This window comes from Barbus barbus, assembly GCF_936440315.1.
Source record: "Barbus barbus genome assembly, chromosome: 8".
NCBI lineage: Eukaryota > Metazoa > Chordata > Actinopteri > Cypriniformes > Cyprinidae > Barbus > Barbus barbus.
The window spans coordinates 1,773,041-1,789,396 of NC_136736.1; the positions used below are offsets into that span (position 1 = coordinate 1,773,041).

The window sequence follows — 16,356 nt, forward strand, 5'->3', positions numbered from 1 at the left end:
GAATTGTTTTGAGTTTCCTGTCCATAAAGTACGATATGCTGATCTTCTGACAATCAAATTCAACTCCAAGTTATTTATTTACACCATCTTAGTTAAAAATGGCAGAACAGTGACACTTACTGAGAAAATGAAAGTGTGACTATCCTGTTGTCACCAGTCTGTGTTTAATAGCTGTAAACAGGAAGTCATCATTCTGCAATCTCTATTTTTTACCATCATCCTCTCTGTCTCTTAATGCCACAGTGGTGCAGATTAAAATCATTATTAATTCCCATAAGAATTTCAGGTCCAGTCAATTGTCTTCAGTAAAAAGGTCCAGTTAGGCCTCTTTGGGGTGTTTGAGTCCATTTTGATGGTCACGGGTTCCTCTTGTTGGATATTTTAGCTGCTAACATGATCACAGGAAAAACTCCACATTGCTTTGACACCATGAGGTTAAATATGCTGTAAATATTCAGCCATAAAGTAGTGTGAGTTTATAGAGAGATTTAGACTGAGAATGAAATCTAGATTTTTCTGAACTAATGAAACCACTTCCTGTGTAGGGTTTGCACTATTTAAAAACACGCTACACATTATAAAGACCACACCTCATCTGTACTCTACTGTAAGTAACAGCAAATAATGGAATCAGGGACCTTTTATGTATGCAGAAATATTAATAACAGATCTGGACCTCGAGCACAGAGTCGCTACCAGAATGAAGGAAAAGCTCGAAAGCAAAGTAAGCAGGAAGTTTAGTTTGAAGCAAAGACGGTGATGGGTATCGCTAATTTTTGAGGGGATGAGAATTGTTAAATAAAATTCAATCATTGTTTACTCAAAAAACATTTTCTGTTTACATTTTCAGTGAATATTTTTGTTTGCATAGGCTTTTTAATTGTACTGTAAACCGTACGCTTTACATTTACAGTAATTCCATATGTTTGTCATTGTAAAAGATCATAGTCTTCAAAAAACCTCATAATGTATCTACCAATCAAGGTAGATTACATATAAAGGTTGATTTGAGTTATTATAGATAAATAATATGCAAAAAATTGTAATTAACATGTGTGTGTTTTGTGTCGTGTTTGTCAGGAGGAAGTAGATGTTTGGTGTTGATCACAGTGGGTCTCGGGCTCATTTGTGTTGTTCTGCTGGTCTTCATCATACTGCAGCACATCACCGTCACAGCAGAGAGAGACCTGATAAAGAGTTACAAGAACACAGTTGAAGAGTTCAATCAAACCATCAACAGCTTACAGGACAATAACACTGATCTAATGACTGAAAAACACCAACTGAAGAACAACTTCAACTCTTGCAGTCACAAGAATATGGAGCTAGAGACCAGAGTCAAAGATCTCACTGCTGAGAAAAGCCAGTTACAGAGAAACGTTGAATCTTTGAGTCAGGAGAAACTGGAATTAGAGACTGAACTAAGGAAGTTATCTGGCCAAGGTTTGTACAAATCGATTCGTATGTATAGTTAAACACTTTACAACACAATCAAAGTTGTGTTTGTTTATTGACAGGAAACGGCAGGCTTTTTGTGTCCACTGAAGCGAAGAGCTGGTCTGACAGCAGACAGTACTGCAGGGATCTTGGAGCTGATCTGGTCATTATCAACACTGAAGAGAAGCAGGTGAGTTTGAGTGAGTGTCTGTTAATGAATGAGACTGTTAATGAAACTTATTCCTGTTTTTGTTCACACACAGAGGTCCATATCTTCATTAGTCAAGGAGAGAGTGTGGATTGGTTTGTCTGACAGAGAGAACGAGGGCAACATGACATGGGTGGATAATTCAACACTGAATCAAGGGTAAAGTGTTCTTCTGTACTTTGTTACTCTTTTTAGTTTTGTTGATGATTCATTGAAAATCTTATGTATGTTATTCAGGTTTTGGCTTAAAGGTGAGCCGAATAATCAAGATGGAAATGAGGACTGTATTGAACTGATGCCTTCACATCCCATCTTGAACAACTGGAATGATCTGCCATGCTCAGAGAAGAGAAAAGGGTTTTGTGCGAAATAGGTTTGATCCTGTCTTGTTGTGTTTTTAATGGAATTATTTTATGGACTAATTTGTGAATGGGATTGGTTATGTTTCTGATTGAGGTCTTGAAATACTTTTTTCCCCCCATTTTTAAGGCAGAATAGTTTATTTAATAAATGCTATTTCAATTAGCACTGCATTATTCATATACTTTATTTAGAACCTGAGGATGACTTGAAAAACACACATAAACCATACGTTGTCACAATCCTGTGTTTATTGTCTTTACTTTTCATCAATCAAAACATTTCTGCTTTCTATTCAGCTTATATGGTGAAAACTGGATGTTTTTGTCCATATTAGGGATTTCCTGGCAAATCATAATTACTTTTATGAGTCTGTTTTGGTCTTTCAGCGTGAGAGCACCCTCCAGCTTCAAGTATGAATGAAACATACACTGCATGAGAGTGTTTAGCGCTCTGTGGATATGAAGAAAAATATAATTATTCGAAAGTTGGACCTGAACCCGGCTGTGAAGACACAGACTCAGCTGCACCCGATTGGCACATATTGCACAGCAAACTGCTATTAAGTCAGTAACAAGTTGCAAAAAAAAAAAAATCCCTTACTACTGTTAGTAGCTGTAACAGAGCCAACGAGACGTGAGGCATACGGATCCATGTGCAAGCTTTTATTATACAGAGACGTGGTCAAATCACAGGCAGGGTCAAACATCAGTTAACAGATATGTTGAGGACAAGACACGAGAATTCCGAGGGCATGCGTGGGTCGTCAATCGGCGAACAATATCCAAAGGGTTTAGACAAGAGGGATAATCTGAGAGCACGAGCAATAGTCCAAGCAGGGGCAAACAGAGTCCAAACGGAAAGACGAAGGGTAAAACCAGGAAACATGGGCAAGATTCAAAACACGAGAAAACAGACAAGGCAAGTCTAAGACAACTAAGTGGGTTCCGTATCGCAGCTAAATCTAGGAGAGTAATAAACGCAGAACAATACTGAAACTAAACAGAAACACAGAATGGCTCGGTAAGGAAGCTAACACTAGGGGAGTGCTATACACAGAACAATACTCAGCGATCTGTGAAAGGAAGTCCATGGTTTATGTAGGGTGTGTGATTGTGGGATAGTTCTCAGGTGTGAGCGTGTGATTAGTGAAATGGCTGCTGGGAAATGTAGTCCAGGGTAATATGTAACAGTCTGTGTGGTGTGAAAGTCAATGTGATGGAGGAGTGACCTCTGGTGGCGAGCGAATGGAAGTCCATGGACCTGATTCATGACAGTAGCCTTCTCCCAGATTGCGATGCAATCCTCCTAGCCAATAAATTTCCAGCCAGTTCCTCTCTCTTGCCGACTGAAAGAGCCTTCTTAATCCACTCATTAGCTTAGTCAACTTCGACTGTTACCCTACAATAACGATAGGCTACTTTTTGTTGGTTGTAATAAAGACTTGATAGCAATTACATTACATTCGAGAAAAGTGTCAAATCGATTGAGAAAAACTGTAAATCATGTCAGAAACAAGTTTAAAATGCTAACAATGTGCTACATCATGCTGGCAGCATAATAGAAACGTTTTAAATCATGTTAAAAACATGCTAAACATGCTAACAACATGCTAGTTCAAGTTAGACGTGATAAACATTAGAGATATACTAGCAACATGACAATGTGATTTACATGCTAGAAATATCATAGAAACATGCTAAACCATGCTAGAAACATTCTAGCACCACACTATGTCATGATAGATGTAGTCATGATCTGTTTTCTGATAGATTGTATTGCCTTCAAAACCTTTAAGCTTTAACCATTTAGCCAACTTCAGAGTTTGTCTTGATGAACCTTTTTTTTTATTATTAGTTTACTTTTTTCTTCTTTTTTCTTCTTTTTTTTAATTAGTTTATTTTTTAAACTAGTTTACTTTTAAAACTTGACATGTGCTACTGTGAGTATTGTTGATTTATAAATTGCTTATTACACTCCTTTTTTTCTTAGTTTGATGATTGGGTTATGATTTGATTTGGGGTTCTGATACTAATCTGACACATGTGACCCTGGACCACAAAACCAGTCTTAAGTCGCTGGGGCATATTTGTAGCAATAGCCATTGTATTGGTCAAAATTATTGATTTTTCTTTTAATCCAAAAATCATCAGGACATTGAGTAAAGATCATGTTCCATGAAGATATTTTGTAAATGTCCAACTGTAAATATATAAAAATATAATAATATGCATTGCTAAGAACTGCATTTGGACAATTTTAAAGGCACTTTTCTCAATATTTTGAGTTTTTTTGCACTTTCAGATTCCAGATTGTTGTATTTCAGCCAAATGTTGTCCTATCCTAACAAACCATACATCAATTGAAAGCTTATTTATTCAGCTTTCAGATGATGTAGAAATCTAAATTTTGAAAAATTGACACTTATGACTGGTTTTGTGGTCCAGGGTCACACATTTTGTTCAAGTTTTGGATCAAAGGTGAGCCGAATAATTATGATGGTGTAGACGAGGACTGTATTGAAATGAGGCCTTCAAAAGACACTGGAATGATCTGCCATGCTCAAATGATAGAAACGGGATTTGTGAGAAATAGGGTTCATCCAGTCTTATCATGCTTTTACTTGTATTATTTTATGAAATCAATCTTATTGTGATTGTAGAATTCATTTGTAAGTTTCCTGCCTGTGAAACACATCCGATGTGTTCATGTTTTGCTAAATCACAAGCAGCTCTATATTAATATTATCTTATTCTAGCTGTTATTGTACCTCATTTGTTCTGAAGTGTTAAAGAGACAATGACACTAAACTACATTACAAACTACTAACACTGCTTTTGAGTTCAATTGCTTTCTCTTTGAATGAAATGTTCAGTTACCATCATTACCATTGTGAACTTGGCATTTCATTTCATACTTCATTCTTTGGGTGCTTCTCAGTACTCAGATTGATGCTTCCTCGTTTCCTCGCGCCTGTGACCCAGAAACTGATCAAAGTTACCCATCTTGATGTACATCTCAATTCTCTAATTACACCACGAGGAGGTAAGGAAACTTCCAGAGGAGAGATGAGTGAGGATACATAGGTGTATCCTGTGGAAGTGTTTCTTGATGAAAAAACTGATGCATGTATTAATTCACCTCCTTCTTCTCATCTGTCATAATGCTTTTCATTTTAATCTTGCTGGAATTAGTGCACCGCCCAGTTAATTCTCTCCAACTCTTTAAGGATTTGATCATACTTATACTTTCCATCATTACCATAGTTAACTTGGTATTTTTGTTTCGATTTCATACTTCTTCCTTAGACTGAGTACATTTAGACATGTGTACAGTTGAAACACCTTAAATAACGTGTGTACACAAGAACCCCGAGCCGTGAGTTTTGCTCCACACATGTGTATTTGTGCTCTCTTTGATCGTGGGAAATTTGAAATGTGTGCGTCTTTCCACTCCGAAGATATCAGCAAAAGTTTTTTTTTACAAGGTGAGATTTTCATTTCACCATGTCCCTTCCACAAGTATTCTTTCATGATTGTTAAACTTAGCATATATCATTGCAAACGTTACTCTGTGCGCTAAAAATAGGCATATTTTATGACATTGTGCCATGCAAAGTCTTTTCATAATCTAAAGAAATGTGCGAGCATGTCAGTGGGGTACGGTTGAGACATAGTGTATCAAATGTATCCAGATTGGTTTCCTATTGCTTCACATGATGTTTAGTTTACAGTAACAGTTCAATCATAGAAAATAAAATGCATACAGAGGCTGTGTGTGTTTGTGTACTGGTGTTACCTACATTATGGGGACCAAATGTCCCCACAAGTATAGCAATACCAGTAAATTCACCTTATGGGAATATTTTTTAGGTCCCCATGATGAAACAAGCTCATAAATCATACAGAATGATTGAAAATGTAAAAAGATCCAAGTGATGCGTAGGTTTAGGGGTAGGGTTAAATAATATACGGGTATGTATATTGTTATTTTTACTGTTATTTTTACAGTTGTACTGTTTGCCATATATTTTTGTAGCGTTAAATATTTGTTCCTGTTTTGTTGAACTAAATCTGAATTAAATAAAGCAAAAAAAAAAAAAAAAAGTTTTTTAATTTATTACATTTATTGTACCATGCTACTGTTTTAACTGTACACCATATTGGTACAGTTGAGACAAAAATGCACCTCATGTTTATGAGCTAATTGTGGAAAATATGAGCTACTTATGGCTATTACCAATTCATGATATTTTAGTACACAAGCAAAAGAAATATCATGTGAAAAATCACTTCATTTCAGCATCTTGTTTTTGTGTAGTGAAGAAACAAGCAGAAAGTGTCTCTACTGTACTCACCCTATCTGCTTTATTGCTGTATGGAGAGATTTCCTCCAGTCCAGCAGGACACAACAGAGAGCAGGTTTCTCAGACTGAATTGATCAGAGAGGAAGAGAAACATCAGAGTCAGAGCACTTGCTGCTGTGTTTCCTGCATCATCAATATAAACGTCCAGTATGGCCAGTTTAATGCTGTTTGGCCTGTTTAAGGCTGTTTGAGTCCATATGATTGTTCACAGACTCCTCTTGTTGGCTTCTGAAGCTGATAACATGTGGCTGAATGTACAACACACAAGCATAGCAGTACAGATTTTCAGAGAGATTTTAAGTGTGACTGAAAGACTTTATATTTTGTCGAAGGCCAGTGTGAAAAGCCACTTCCTGTGTAGAAATAGCACTAGTTATTATTAAGATCACAGCTCACTGTGAAGACGTGCTATCAGATACAGTGCATAATGGATTTAGAGGCCATTTATGAAAATGTTGAATGCAAAGATATTCAGAACACAACTGGACCTCAAACTCAGAGTCACAACGAGGATGAAGGAAAAGATCTAAAGCACAGTAAGAAAAGAAAAGACTTTAAAGCAGAAATTGTGTTATAAATAGTGTCAATAATGTGAAAATTAATACACTTTAAATATTTATGCTAAGAAAAACATGTCAATGTTTCTGCATTTATTTAAAATGTATCATCATGGAATTCTTGTTTACTTTTTCAACATGTTCTTGTTTGGATATTTTATCGTACACCAACATTGTTACTATATAGCAATGTTTGTCTTATAAAAGAAAATACAAACTCTACAAAATTACTAAAGACAAAGATTGATTATCTTAAAGGCTCATTTGAAAGGTAATTTCTAATAATATGAAGCGTATTCATTTACATTTGTGTTTTCTTCCTGTTTGTCAGGAGGAAGTAGATGTTTGGTGTTGATCACAGTGGGTCTCGGGCTCATTTGTGTTGTTCTGCTGGTCTTCATCATACTGCAGCACATCACCGTCACAGCAGAGAGAGACCTGATAAAGAGTTACAAGAACACAGTTGAAGAGTTCAATCAAACCATCAACAGCTTACATGACAATTACACTGATCTAATGACTGAAAAACACCAACTGAAGAACAACTTCAACTCTTTGAGTCAGAAGAAACTGGAGCTGGAGACCAGAGTCAAAGATCTTGCTAAAGAGAAAAGCCAGATGGAGACTAGAGTCAGAGATCTCACTGCTGAGAAAAGCCAGTTACAGAGCAACTTGAACTCTTTGACTCAGCTGAAGAAAGAATCTAAACAAGGTCAGTACAATTCTGTTTTTGTTGCAGTTTTTAATACTTCGGTTTTCATGTATGTATACAGAGAAGTGTTCATGTACAAAAATCTGTGTGGTTCAGTTTGTTTTTTCATGTGTAATGAGTTGAAGAGCTGGTCTGACAGCAGGCAGTACTGCAGGGATCGTGGAGCTGATCTGGTCATTATCAACACTGAAGAGAAGCAGGTGAGTTTGCTTGACTGACTTTGTTTGTGTGTCTGCCAGTGAATGAGTGGATTTACATTCATTCCTTGTTATTCACACACAGAGATTCATATCTTCATTCACCGCGGAGAGAGTGTGGATTGGTTTGTCTGATAGAGAGCAGGAGGGCAACATGACATGGGTTGATAATTCAACACTGAAACAAACGTAAGTGTACTGTACTTTGTACTACTTTATTTTCATCATTTAATGTAGTTGCTTTTGTCAATTTCTATAGGAATTGTCTTGTTGATTAACAAAAAATCTGATACATGTTATTCAGGTTTTGGCAAAATGGTGAGCCGAATAACGAAGGTGGAAATGAGGACTGTGTTGAACTGATGTCTTCACAACCCGTCCTGAAAAACTGGAATGATCTGCCATGTTCAGAGAAGAGAAAAGGTGTTTGTGAGAAATAGGATATGGTTATATATAAGTTTTGCTTTTGCTATTTTATGGAATCATTCTTATTGTGTCTGCATTATTTATGATTTCGGTTTCTGACTTTAAAAGCAGTCCACTATTTTCTTTTTATATTATCCTGTTTTATAATATAATTTTTGGTGTATACTTTTCTATAATATACAAAATCAGTAGTGGCATTCATATGAAAAGGAAATGTAAAAGTTTCATTATTTTCTTATTGCTATAATAAACTCACAACATCCTTTTTTCTCGCAGGTGAATTAGTGTAATGTGGGACAGTGGATAATGCGCTTCCTTTCTGATGTATTTATGTTTTATTCCATCACACATATTAATATGATCTTATTCTAGCTGTTATCATAAGTCTCATTTGTCAGTCTAAAGTGTCGAAATTCACCCTTTTATGCTGATATTGAGTGTTTGTGTAACGTTTTTTTATTTATTTTAAATAAAAGTCAGTTAACATTATTGCTACAGCAAACCCACAGCACTTACTTGTTTGTTTATTGATTGATTTATTGATTGATTGATTGATTGATTCATGACTATCCAGTCCAGCAGGATGCAGCAGAAAGCAATTTTATTTCTTTTTGATTTGTTTGTTTGTTTGTTTTCCTCAAACTGGGCTGATCAGAGAAGAGAAACATCAGACCCAGAATGATGGCTCAATTGTTTTCTGCCAAATTACTGCCGTATTTACATGTTTCAGTCTTAAGCAGTACATTTGAAATAATTTTGACTGAAACTAGTTCTGTGGCTGCCAAAAGGAAACATGATTCCAAGCAATTGAATAAATAATTTTAGACTGTTGTGTAAGGTAAATGCACTGGACTCCTCTAAACAAAAGGTTTATTATTTTACTTCACTTTCATATGTAGGCTATTTTTCCTTGCTTTATGGCTGATGCAAATGTCATGAGTCAGCAGATAGAGCTGTTGGCCATACTCAGAGACATTCAGTGATACATTCAGGGGATAATTAACAACCAGGGATCACAAGACTTCTTCTCCTTGCTTCAAGCCTATTCTAATCTATCTATATATCCATTTATGTGTGAACCTCAAGAAAACATATTAAAATAATAAACATTAAGGCGTGATCATGTTAAATAGCTCCAAATCAAGACTGTTTACTTCTAAGATCTGAGATGGCGCTGCACATGACAGCCACAGTGCTTAGCTTTCCAGTGTTTGTACTGATTTTGTTAGTTGTTATTGTTTTTGTTTCTCAAACACAATCAGTTTTACTAGGGATGAACAGCTGAACATTCGGCAGAACACACCACAAAATCTTTTACCGGATTTCGGCTATCCGGACGTTTTGCTGACTGTTGTAGTTGGCGGAACGGTAGTGCTGGTCAAACGCTTCAGGATGCGCAGAAGGGGGAAGCGAACCGGCGTGCTTGTGGAGCTCAGAAAGCGCAGAATTTTAACGCCGTTGCCTAGCATCCATCTGGCAAATCTCCGCTCTCTACCCAACAAAACAGAAAAACTTCTTCTGCTCTCGTGGACAAATAAGGATTTTTCAATCTCTGCTGCTCTGTGTTTCACGGAAACCTGGCTGAATGACACCATTCCGGACAGCGCGCTACATCTGCCGAGCGTTCAACTGATTAGATCAGACCGCGGACGAGCTCAGCTTTACAGAAACTCGCTGATCTGATCACAAAGACTGAGCAACAACACCCGCACCGTTTTAATCATTCTCGGGGACTTTAATAAAGCAAAACTCTCCCGTGAACTGACAAAATACAGACAGCACATCACATGTCCCACCAGAGACAGTAATATACTGGATCACTGTTACAGAGCAATAATGGATGCATATCACTCTGTCCCACGGGCAGCTTTAGGACTCTCTGATCACTGTTTGGTTCATCTTATACCGACCTACAGGCATAAACTGAAATCGTCATGCCAAAGAAGATGCTTGCAGGAATGGGGACAGACTCTTGTATAACCAGGCCTCCTAGTAATCCCCATACACTTGATTGGCTCTATCACTCTCTCCTCTCCACCTGTAACTGGTGTGTGGTGAGTGTACTGGCGTCATTGTACTGTGGCTGCCATCGCATCATCTAAGTGGATGCTGCACACTGGTGGTGGTTGAGGAGAGACCCCCACATGATTGTAAAGTGCTTTGGGTGTATGGCAATACACAATAAAAGTGCTATATAAATGCATCATTCATTCATTCATTCATTCATTCTTGTATAACCAGGCCAAATACACACTGGAAAAGGAGATCAGAATGGCAAAGAGGAATTATTCTGGAAAGCTAAGGAACCAATTATCTTCAAGCTATCCTGCTTCAGAGTGGAAAGGTCTGAAAGACATCACCAATTACAAGACACCATCCCCCAGCACTGTGGAGAATCAACAACTGGCAACCCCCCTCTACCCCCCCCCCCCCCCCCCCAACATTCAGCAACATGAGTACACCCGACCCGTTCCAGGAGATCGTGGATGCTCTCAAATGGATTCTCACCCCCACACCAGTTTCACCACCTGTACCGCACGACACCAACACCGCAACTTCTTCTCCAACAGTAATTACCAGTCCCATGGCCAAACCAGCGCCCTTCTCTGGCTCGGCGGAGGAGTGCAACGGATTTCTGCTGCAATGCTCCCTTGCTCTGGAAATGCAGCCCCATCTTTATCCAATGGAGAGAGCCAAGATTGCGTTCCTGATCTCCCTGCTGACGGGGCGAGCGCTCCAGTGGGCCGAAACCAGCAGGCAATACCTCTGTCAGCGAACAACTCTATCATCTCCGCCAGGGCTCTCTGTCTATTAACGATTATGCTCTCAAGTTCAGAACCCTTGCAGCGGCCAGCGGCTGGAATGAGTGCTCGCTCCTTACAACCTACCGGCAGGGATTAGAGCCGAGAGTACGGCTTCAGTTCGCTGCCTATGATGACTCCTATGGTCTGGAACGTTTTTACAGCTGTCCATCCGATGTGCTACTCGTATGCAATCCTTTATTGAAGAACATCAACTTTCACCATTCAGACTCCATCAGCCCCTAGAACCAGGTCATGAGCCTGTGCAGGTGGATAATACTCACCTCTCTTCATCGGAACGGCAGAGACGGCTGGCCCAGGGCTTATGTTTGTAGTGTGGAGCTGGTGGGCATGTGATCGCCGCATGCCCAATTCGTCCACCAAGACCCATGGTGAGTGCCATTCAGTTATCGATAATCAATATGCAGCCCCTCACCTCTATTGTGAAGCTTACTGCCTCTGGAATCTCCTTTTCAGCCCTCCTTGACTACGGGGAACTTCATCTCCGGGAATCTCTGCCACCAGCTCAAGCTCCCGACTACCACCACCAAAACCACCTAGCAGGTCCAATCGGTAACCGGTAAACCACTCAGCCGAAAACATGTGCGCCACAGCGTGGGACCTCTTCACTTACAAGCTGGACAGTTACAAGATATGTGATCCTAGGGCGCCCATGGTTTGTGCAACAGGATCCCGTCATCTCCTGGAGAACTGGTGAGGTCCTGAAGTGGGGCAGTATCTGTTTTCCTGACTGTTTCCCTCACACTCTTCAGCCATCATCTCTGCAGTCTGAGACGCTGACTGTCAACTCATCTTCCAATGAGATCCCCGTTGAGAAAGAGTTGATATTCCCACCTGTTACCCCCACTTAGGGGTGTACTCACTTTTGTGGCCAGTGGTTTAGACATTAATGGCTGTGTGTTGAGTTTTTTTGAGGGGACAACAAATTTACACTGTTATACAAGCTGTACACTCACTACTTTACATTGTAGCAAAGTGTCATTTCTTCAGTGTTGTCACATGAAAAGATATAATAAAATATTTACAAAAATGTGAGGCGTGTACTCACTTCTGTGAGATACTTTTTTTGGTTAAAAATGATCCAAAATCAATATTTGAGCAAGTACATAACCAGCCATTATTCAAAACTATCGCCTTACTTTATCCTGATTCACAACGTTTAGCTTATAATAATGTTTTCTAATTTGAGTGGTACGGGTAGGTTTTTGCGCAAAAATCGAGCATGGCACTTTGAAGAAGTTGTCCCGGCTACTAGGCTATCGCATGTGAGGATCCTGCAGGTGGTGGATCGTTTATAGACTTTTCTCACAGCAGCTAGAATAATCCGTCGGACCTGAGTAGGTATCAGTCTTTGCTTTCATCTTTCTCTACTGAAGTCCACATTGCCAAATCCTCACATTTCCACAACAAGATTATCAGCGCTCCAGACATGCGTAATCTCTTCAGAACATTTAATTCTCTCCTCTGTCCCCCTCCTCCACCTCCCACCACTTTGATAACCGCTGATGACTTTGCCTCTTTTTTCACAGACAAAACTAGAACAATCAGTAACCAGTTCTCAACTCCACAGGATCTCCAATAAACCACATCCACTGCTCTAACTCCCATCTTCTCCTTCTGTCCCCTCACCGAGGCAGAAGTATCCAAACTTCTCCTCTCCAGCCATCCTACAACATGTCCTCTCGACCCGATCCCCTCACACCTTCTCCAAACAATCTCTCCCACACTCTTACCGGCACTCACACACATTATCAACACCCCTGCGAATCCGCACTTCCAGAGCGCCCTCCTGTGCCTGCTCCTCGCAGGTGCTCTCCTGCGTCTCCGCTGGTCCCGTCCAGCTCTCCTGCGTCTCCACTGCGGCCGTCCAGCTCTCCTGCGTCTCCCCTGGTGCCGTCCAGCTCTCCTGCGGCTCCTCTGGTTCCGTCCAGCTCCGCGCTGCAAGAGCACCCCACAGAGTCCGCTCCGCAGTGGCTCCCAGGGGGGGACTTCCCCAAGAAAATTTGGGGGGGGTAATAGGGTCACGGCCCAAGGCCACAGAACCCCTCGGGCGGCCCGAAAAAGTAAGGCCGTGGCCTCCCGAGTCCCCTGACCCGCCATGGCCTCCCGAGTCTCCTGATCCACCATGGCCTCCCGAGTCTCCTGTCCCGCCGGGGCTCCCGGAACGGGTCCCACTCTGGAGTCTGGTAGCCCTGCCCCCTGGTCCCGGGAGGCCGCCGGAGCGCCCCCCCCCCCCCCCATTGGATGGTGTATGGCGTGAGGACATGCCTTCCGGAGGGGGGCGTTATGTCAGTCCTGTGTCTTGTTTCCCCCTCCTCTCGTGTCCATATTTGGCCTTCCTGTTCCTGTCCTCATTCCCTGTTCATTAGTTAATTAGTCCCTAGCCCTGTGTTTAATTGCCCCGCACCTGTTTCTGTTCTTCCTTGTTGATTTCCCAGTGTTTATAAGCCCTGTGTTCCCCTGCCTTTGTGTCCGGTATTATATTGTCATTCCCGTTTGTCTTGCTTGTGCTCCGTGTCTCAGAAGTATATTATTAAAATACTACTTGCTGGAGAACTCCGTGTCCCCTCGTTTCCTTCCAGACGCACCGTGACAGATAACACATGGCTGATTGTACAAAACACAAACATAGTAGTACGGCTCTGCAGAGAGTTTTTAAGTGTGACTGAAAGACTTTATTCTCACCAAAGGCCAGTGTGAAATTAAACCACAGTGTGAAATTAAACCACTTCCTCAGCAGACTTAACACTCTTGAAAATATTAATCAGCATTTTAAATAGCACAGCTCACTGTGAAGACGTCCTGTACAGATACAGTGAATAATGGATCTAGAGGCTATTTATGAAAATGTTGAACACAGAGATATTCAGAACACAACTGGACCTCAAACTCAGAGTCACAACGAGGATGAAGGAAAAGAGCTAAAGCGCAGTAAGCAGAAAATTACTTTAAAGCTGACATGATTTTGCAGATGGTGTGTTAAAAGTGTATTAACATTGACTTATTTTTTATTAACTTTTCAACGTGATCTTGTCCGCAAATTTTGACATAGCACTTCCACATGACATAAAAATATACTTATAAAACATAAAAATTCATGTCTATTACCAAAAGCAATAGTAGATTACCCTTACAGAGGTTGATTTGAAACTTAACTTCTAAAAAGCATGAAGAGTATTCACTGATTTTGTGTGTTTTGTGTCGTGTTTGTCAGGAGGAAGTAGATGTTTGGTGTTGATCACAGTGGGTCTCGGGCTCATTTGTGTTGTTCTGCTGGTCTTCATCATACTGCAGCACATCACCGTCACAGCAGAGAGAGACATGTTAAAGAGCTTACATGACAATAACACTGATCTAATGATTGAAAAACATCAACTGCAGAACAACTTCATGTCTTTGAGTCAGAAGAAACTGGAGCTGGAGACCAGAGTCAAAGATCTTGCTACAGAGAAAAGCCAGATGGAGACTAGAGTCAGAGATCTCACTGCTGAGAAAAGCCAGTTACAGGGCAACTTCAACTCTTTGAGTCAGAAGAAACTGGAGCTGGAGACCAGAGTCAAAGATCTTGCTACAGAGAAAAGCCAGATGGAGACTAGAGTCACATCTTTGAGTGAGGAACTGAAGAAAGAAGCATCTAAACAAGGTCAGTACGCATGTGTTTTTTTTTATGTTGTTGTTTCTTTTGTATCTTTCATGTACACCGTTTTATAAAGTACATGTCTCTTTGTGGTCCAGGTTGGTTTTTCACGTCCAGTGAGTTGAAGAGCTGGTCTGACAGCAGACAGTACTGCAGGGATCGTGGAGCTGATCTGGTCACTATCAACACTGAAGAGAAGCAGGTGAGTTTGAGTGAGTGTCTGTTAATGAATGAGAGGAATCACACTTATTCCTGTTTTTATTCACACACAGAGGTTCATCTCTTCATTCACCACGGAGAGAGTGTGGATTGGTTTGTCTGACTCAAAGAACGAGGGCAATATGAAATGGGTGGATAATTCACCACTGAAAAAAGGGTAAGTGCTAAAAATCATGGTGTATTTGTTTGTTTTAGTCTTTTTGATTCTCAATATAAAATGAGGCCATCATAACCTTCTGAATACAAATCAACCACAAGTAAAGCCGGTTTAATGTGTCACATCTGTCAGTGTGATAAAGAAATATATTCTTCTCTCTTTTACTTTTCCTTTCACTACTGATCAAACTTCTGTATTACTTTACTCTTAAAATGTGCTATTATACTGTGAGTATTTTTGATTCAAATATTAGTTTTCAGAAAAACTGAACATCTGATACATGTTGTTCAGGTTTTGGTTCAAAGGTATGCCCGATGACAAGAATGGAGATGAAGACTGTGTTGAACTGAATTATAAAAGAGAGACCCTGAACAGCTGGAATGATCGCCCATGCTCAGATAAGAAAAAAGGGATTTGTGAAAAATAGGGTTCATCCCATCTTGTGGTTTTGCTTCTAACATAATCCTTCTTATTGTGAATGACACATTCATATTTTGCTCCATCACAAGCAGCTCATTATAATCTTTTCTAGATGTTATCATGTGTCTCATTTGTTGGTCTGAAGTGAGGAGACAATCCAGTCGCCTTATTTTTTTACCCTGTTATTTTGATATTGAGTGTCTGTAAAACTGCTTTTGAGTTGAATTGCTTTCTGTTTGAATAAAATGTTCAATTACCATCATTACCATAGTAAACTTGGGATGTTTGTTTTCATTTCATGCTTTACTTCATTCTTGTGTTTCTGCTTTATTGCTGTATGGCGAGATTTCCTCCAGTCCAGCAGGACGCAGCAGAGAGCAGGTTTATCAGACTGAAGTGATCAGAGAGGAAGTGAGCTCCAAAATGATGCTCAAGTGATTTTCTATTCGACACTAATGAAATAACTTAGATTAAGAAGTACTTAAATTGATTTCAGCTATCAGCATTTATTAATAAAAACTACAAGTTATTTTGCCTTAAAACCTAAGGTTTGTTTTCAATTATTCAATCTGTTACTAATCCTTCTGTTAACACTTTGCCTGTTGCCTCTGTTGCTCTCTGTGAAAGCTTCTTGAGATATTTCAGTGACAAAATTACTAACTTAGGACTTAGCGTCTACCCCACTTTAACTTTAACTGTCTCTCCAATCATGTCATCTGCATCTGCCGTTTTCCTACAAATCTCCAGGAATTTAAGGAGGTGATTGGCAAGCTTAAACCTTCATTCTGTTCTAGCGATATCATTCACCCGAGATTTTTTAAATTAATTATCAATTCGA

At 39.8% G+C, this 16,356-nt stretch overlaps 2 protein-coding genes across 3 annotated transcripts; both read left to right on the plus strand.

Moving 5' to 3' along the window:
* The first annotated feature begins 585 nt into the window (after positions 1–585).
* On the plus strand, positions 586–6,085 carry LOC306873484 (uncharacterized protein). Of its 2 annotated transcripts, none has more exons than XM_079422811.1 (5): positions 586–724; positions 1,081–1,443; positions 1,518–1,627; positions 1,701–1,804; positions 1,883–6,085. In XM_079422811.1, the coding sequence occupies exons 1-5, from the start codon at positions 625–627 to the stop codon at positions 2,016–2,018; spliced, it is 813 nt and encodes a 270-aa protein (XP_079278937.1). In that variant the 5' UTR covers positions 586–624; the 3' UTR covers positions 2,019–6,085. The 2 variants fall into 2 exon arrangements, with proteins under 2 accessions (XP_079278937.1, XP_079278938.1); XM_079422812.1 differs by having other exon boundaries at positions 605–724; positions 1,161–1,443.
* Positions 6,086–6,771: 686 nt separating this feature from the next.
* Positions 6,772–8,762, plus strand: LOC306874039 (uncharacterized protein). The gene is made up of 5 exons (XM_079423754.1): positions 6,772–6,907; positions 7,260–7,640; positions 7,737–7,840; positions 7,923–8,026; positions 8,142–8,762. The coding sequence occupies exons 1-5, from the start codon at positions 6,799–6,801 to the stop codon at positions 8,275–8,277; spliced, it is 834 nt and encodes a 277-aa protein (XP_079279880.1). The 5' UTR covers positions 6,772–6,798; the 3' UTR covers positions 8,278–8,762.
* The last annotated feature ends 7,594 nt before the right edge of the window (positions 8,763–16,356 follow it).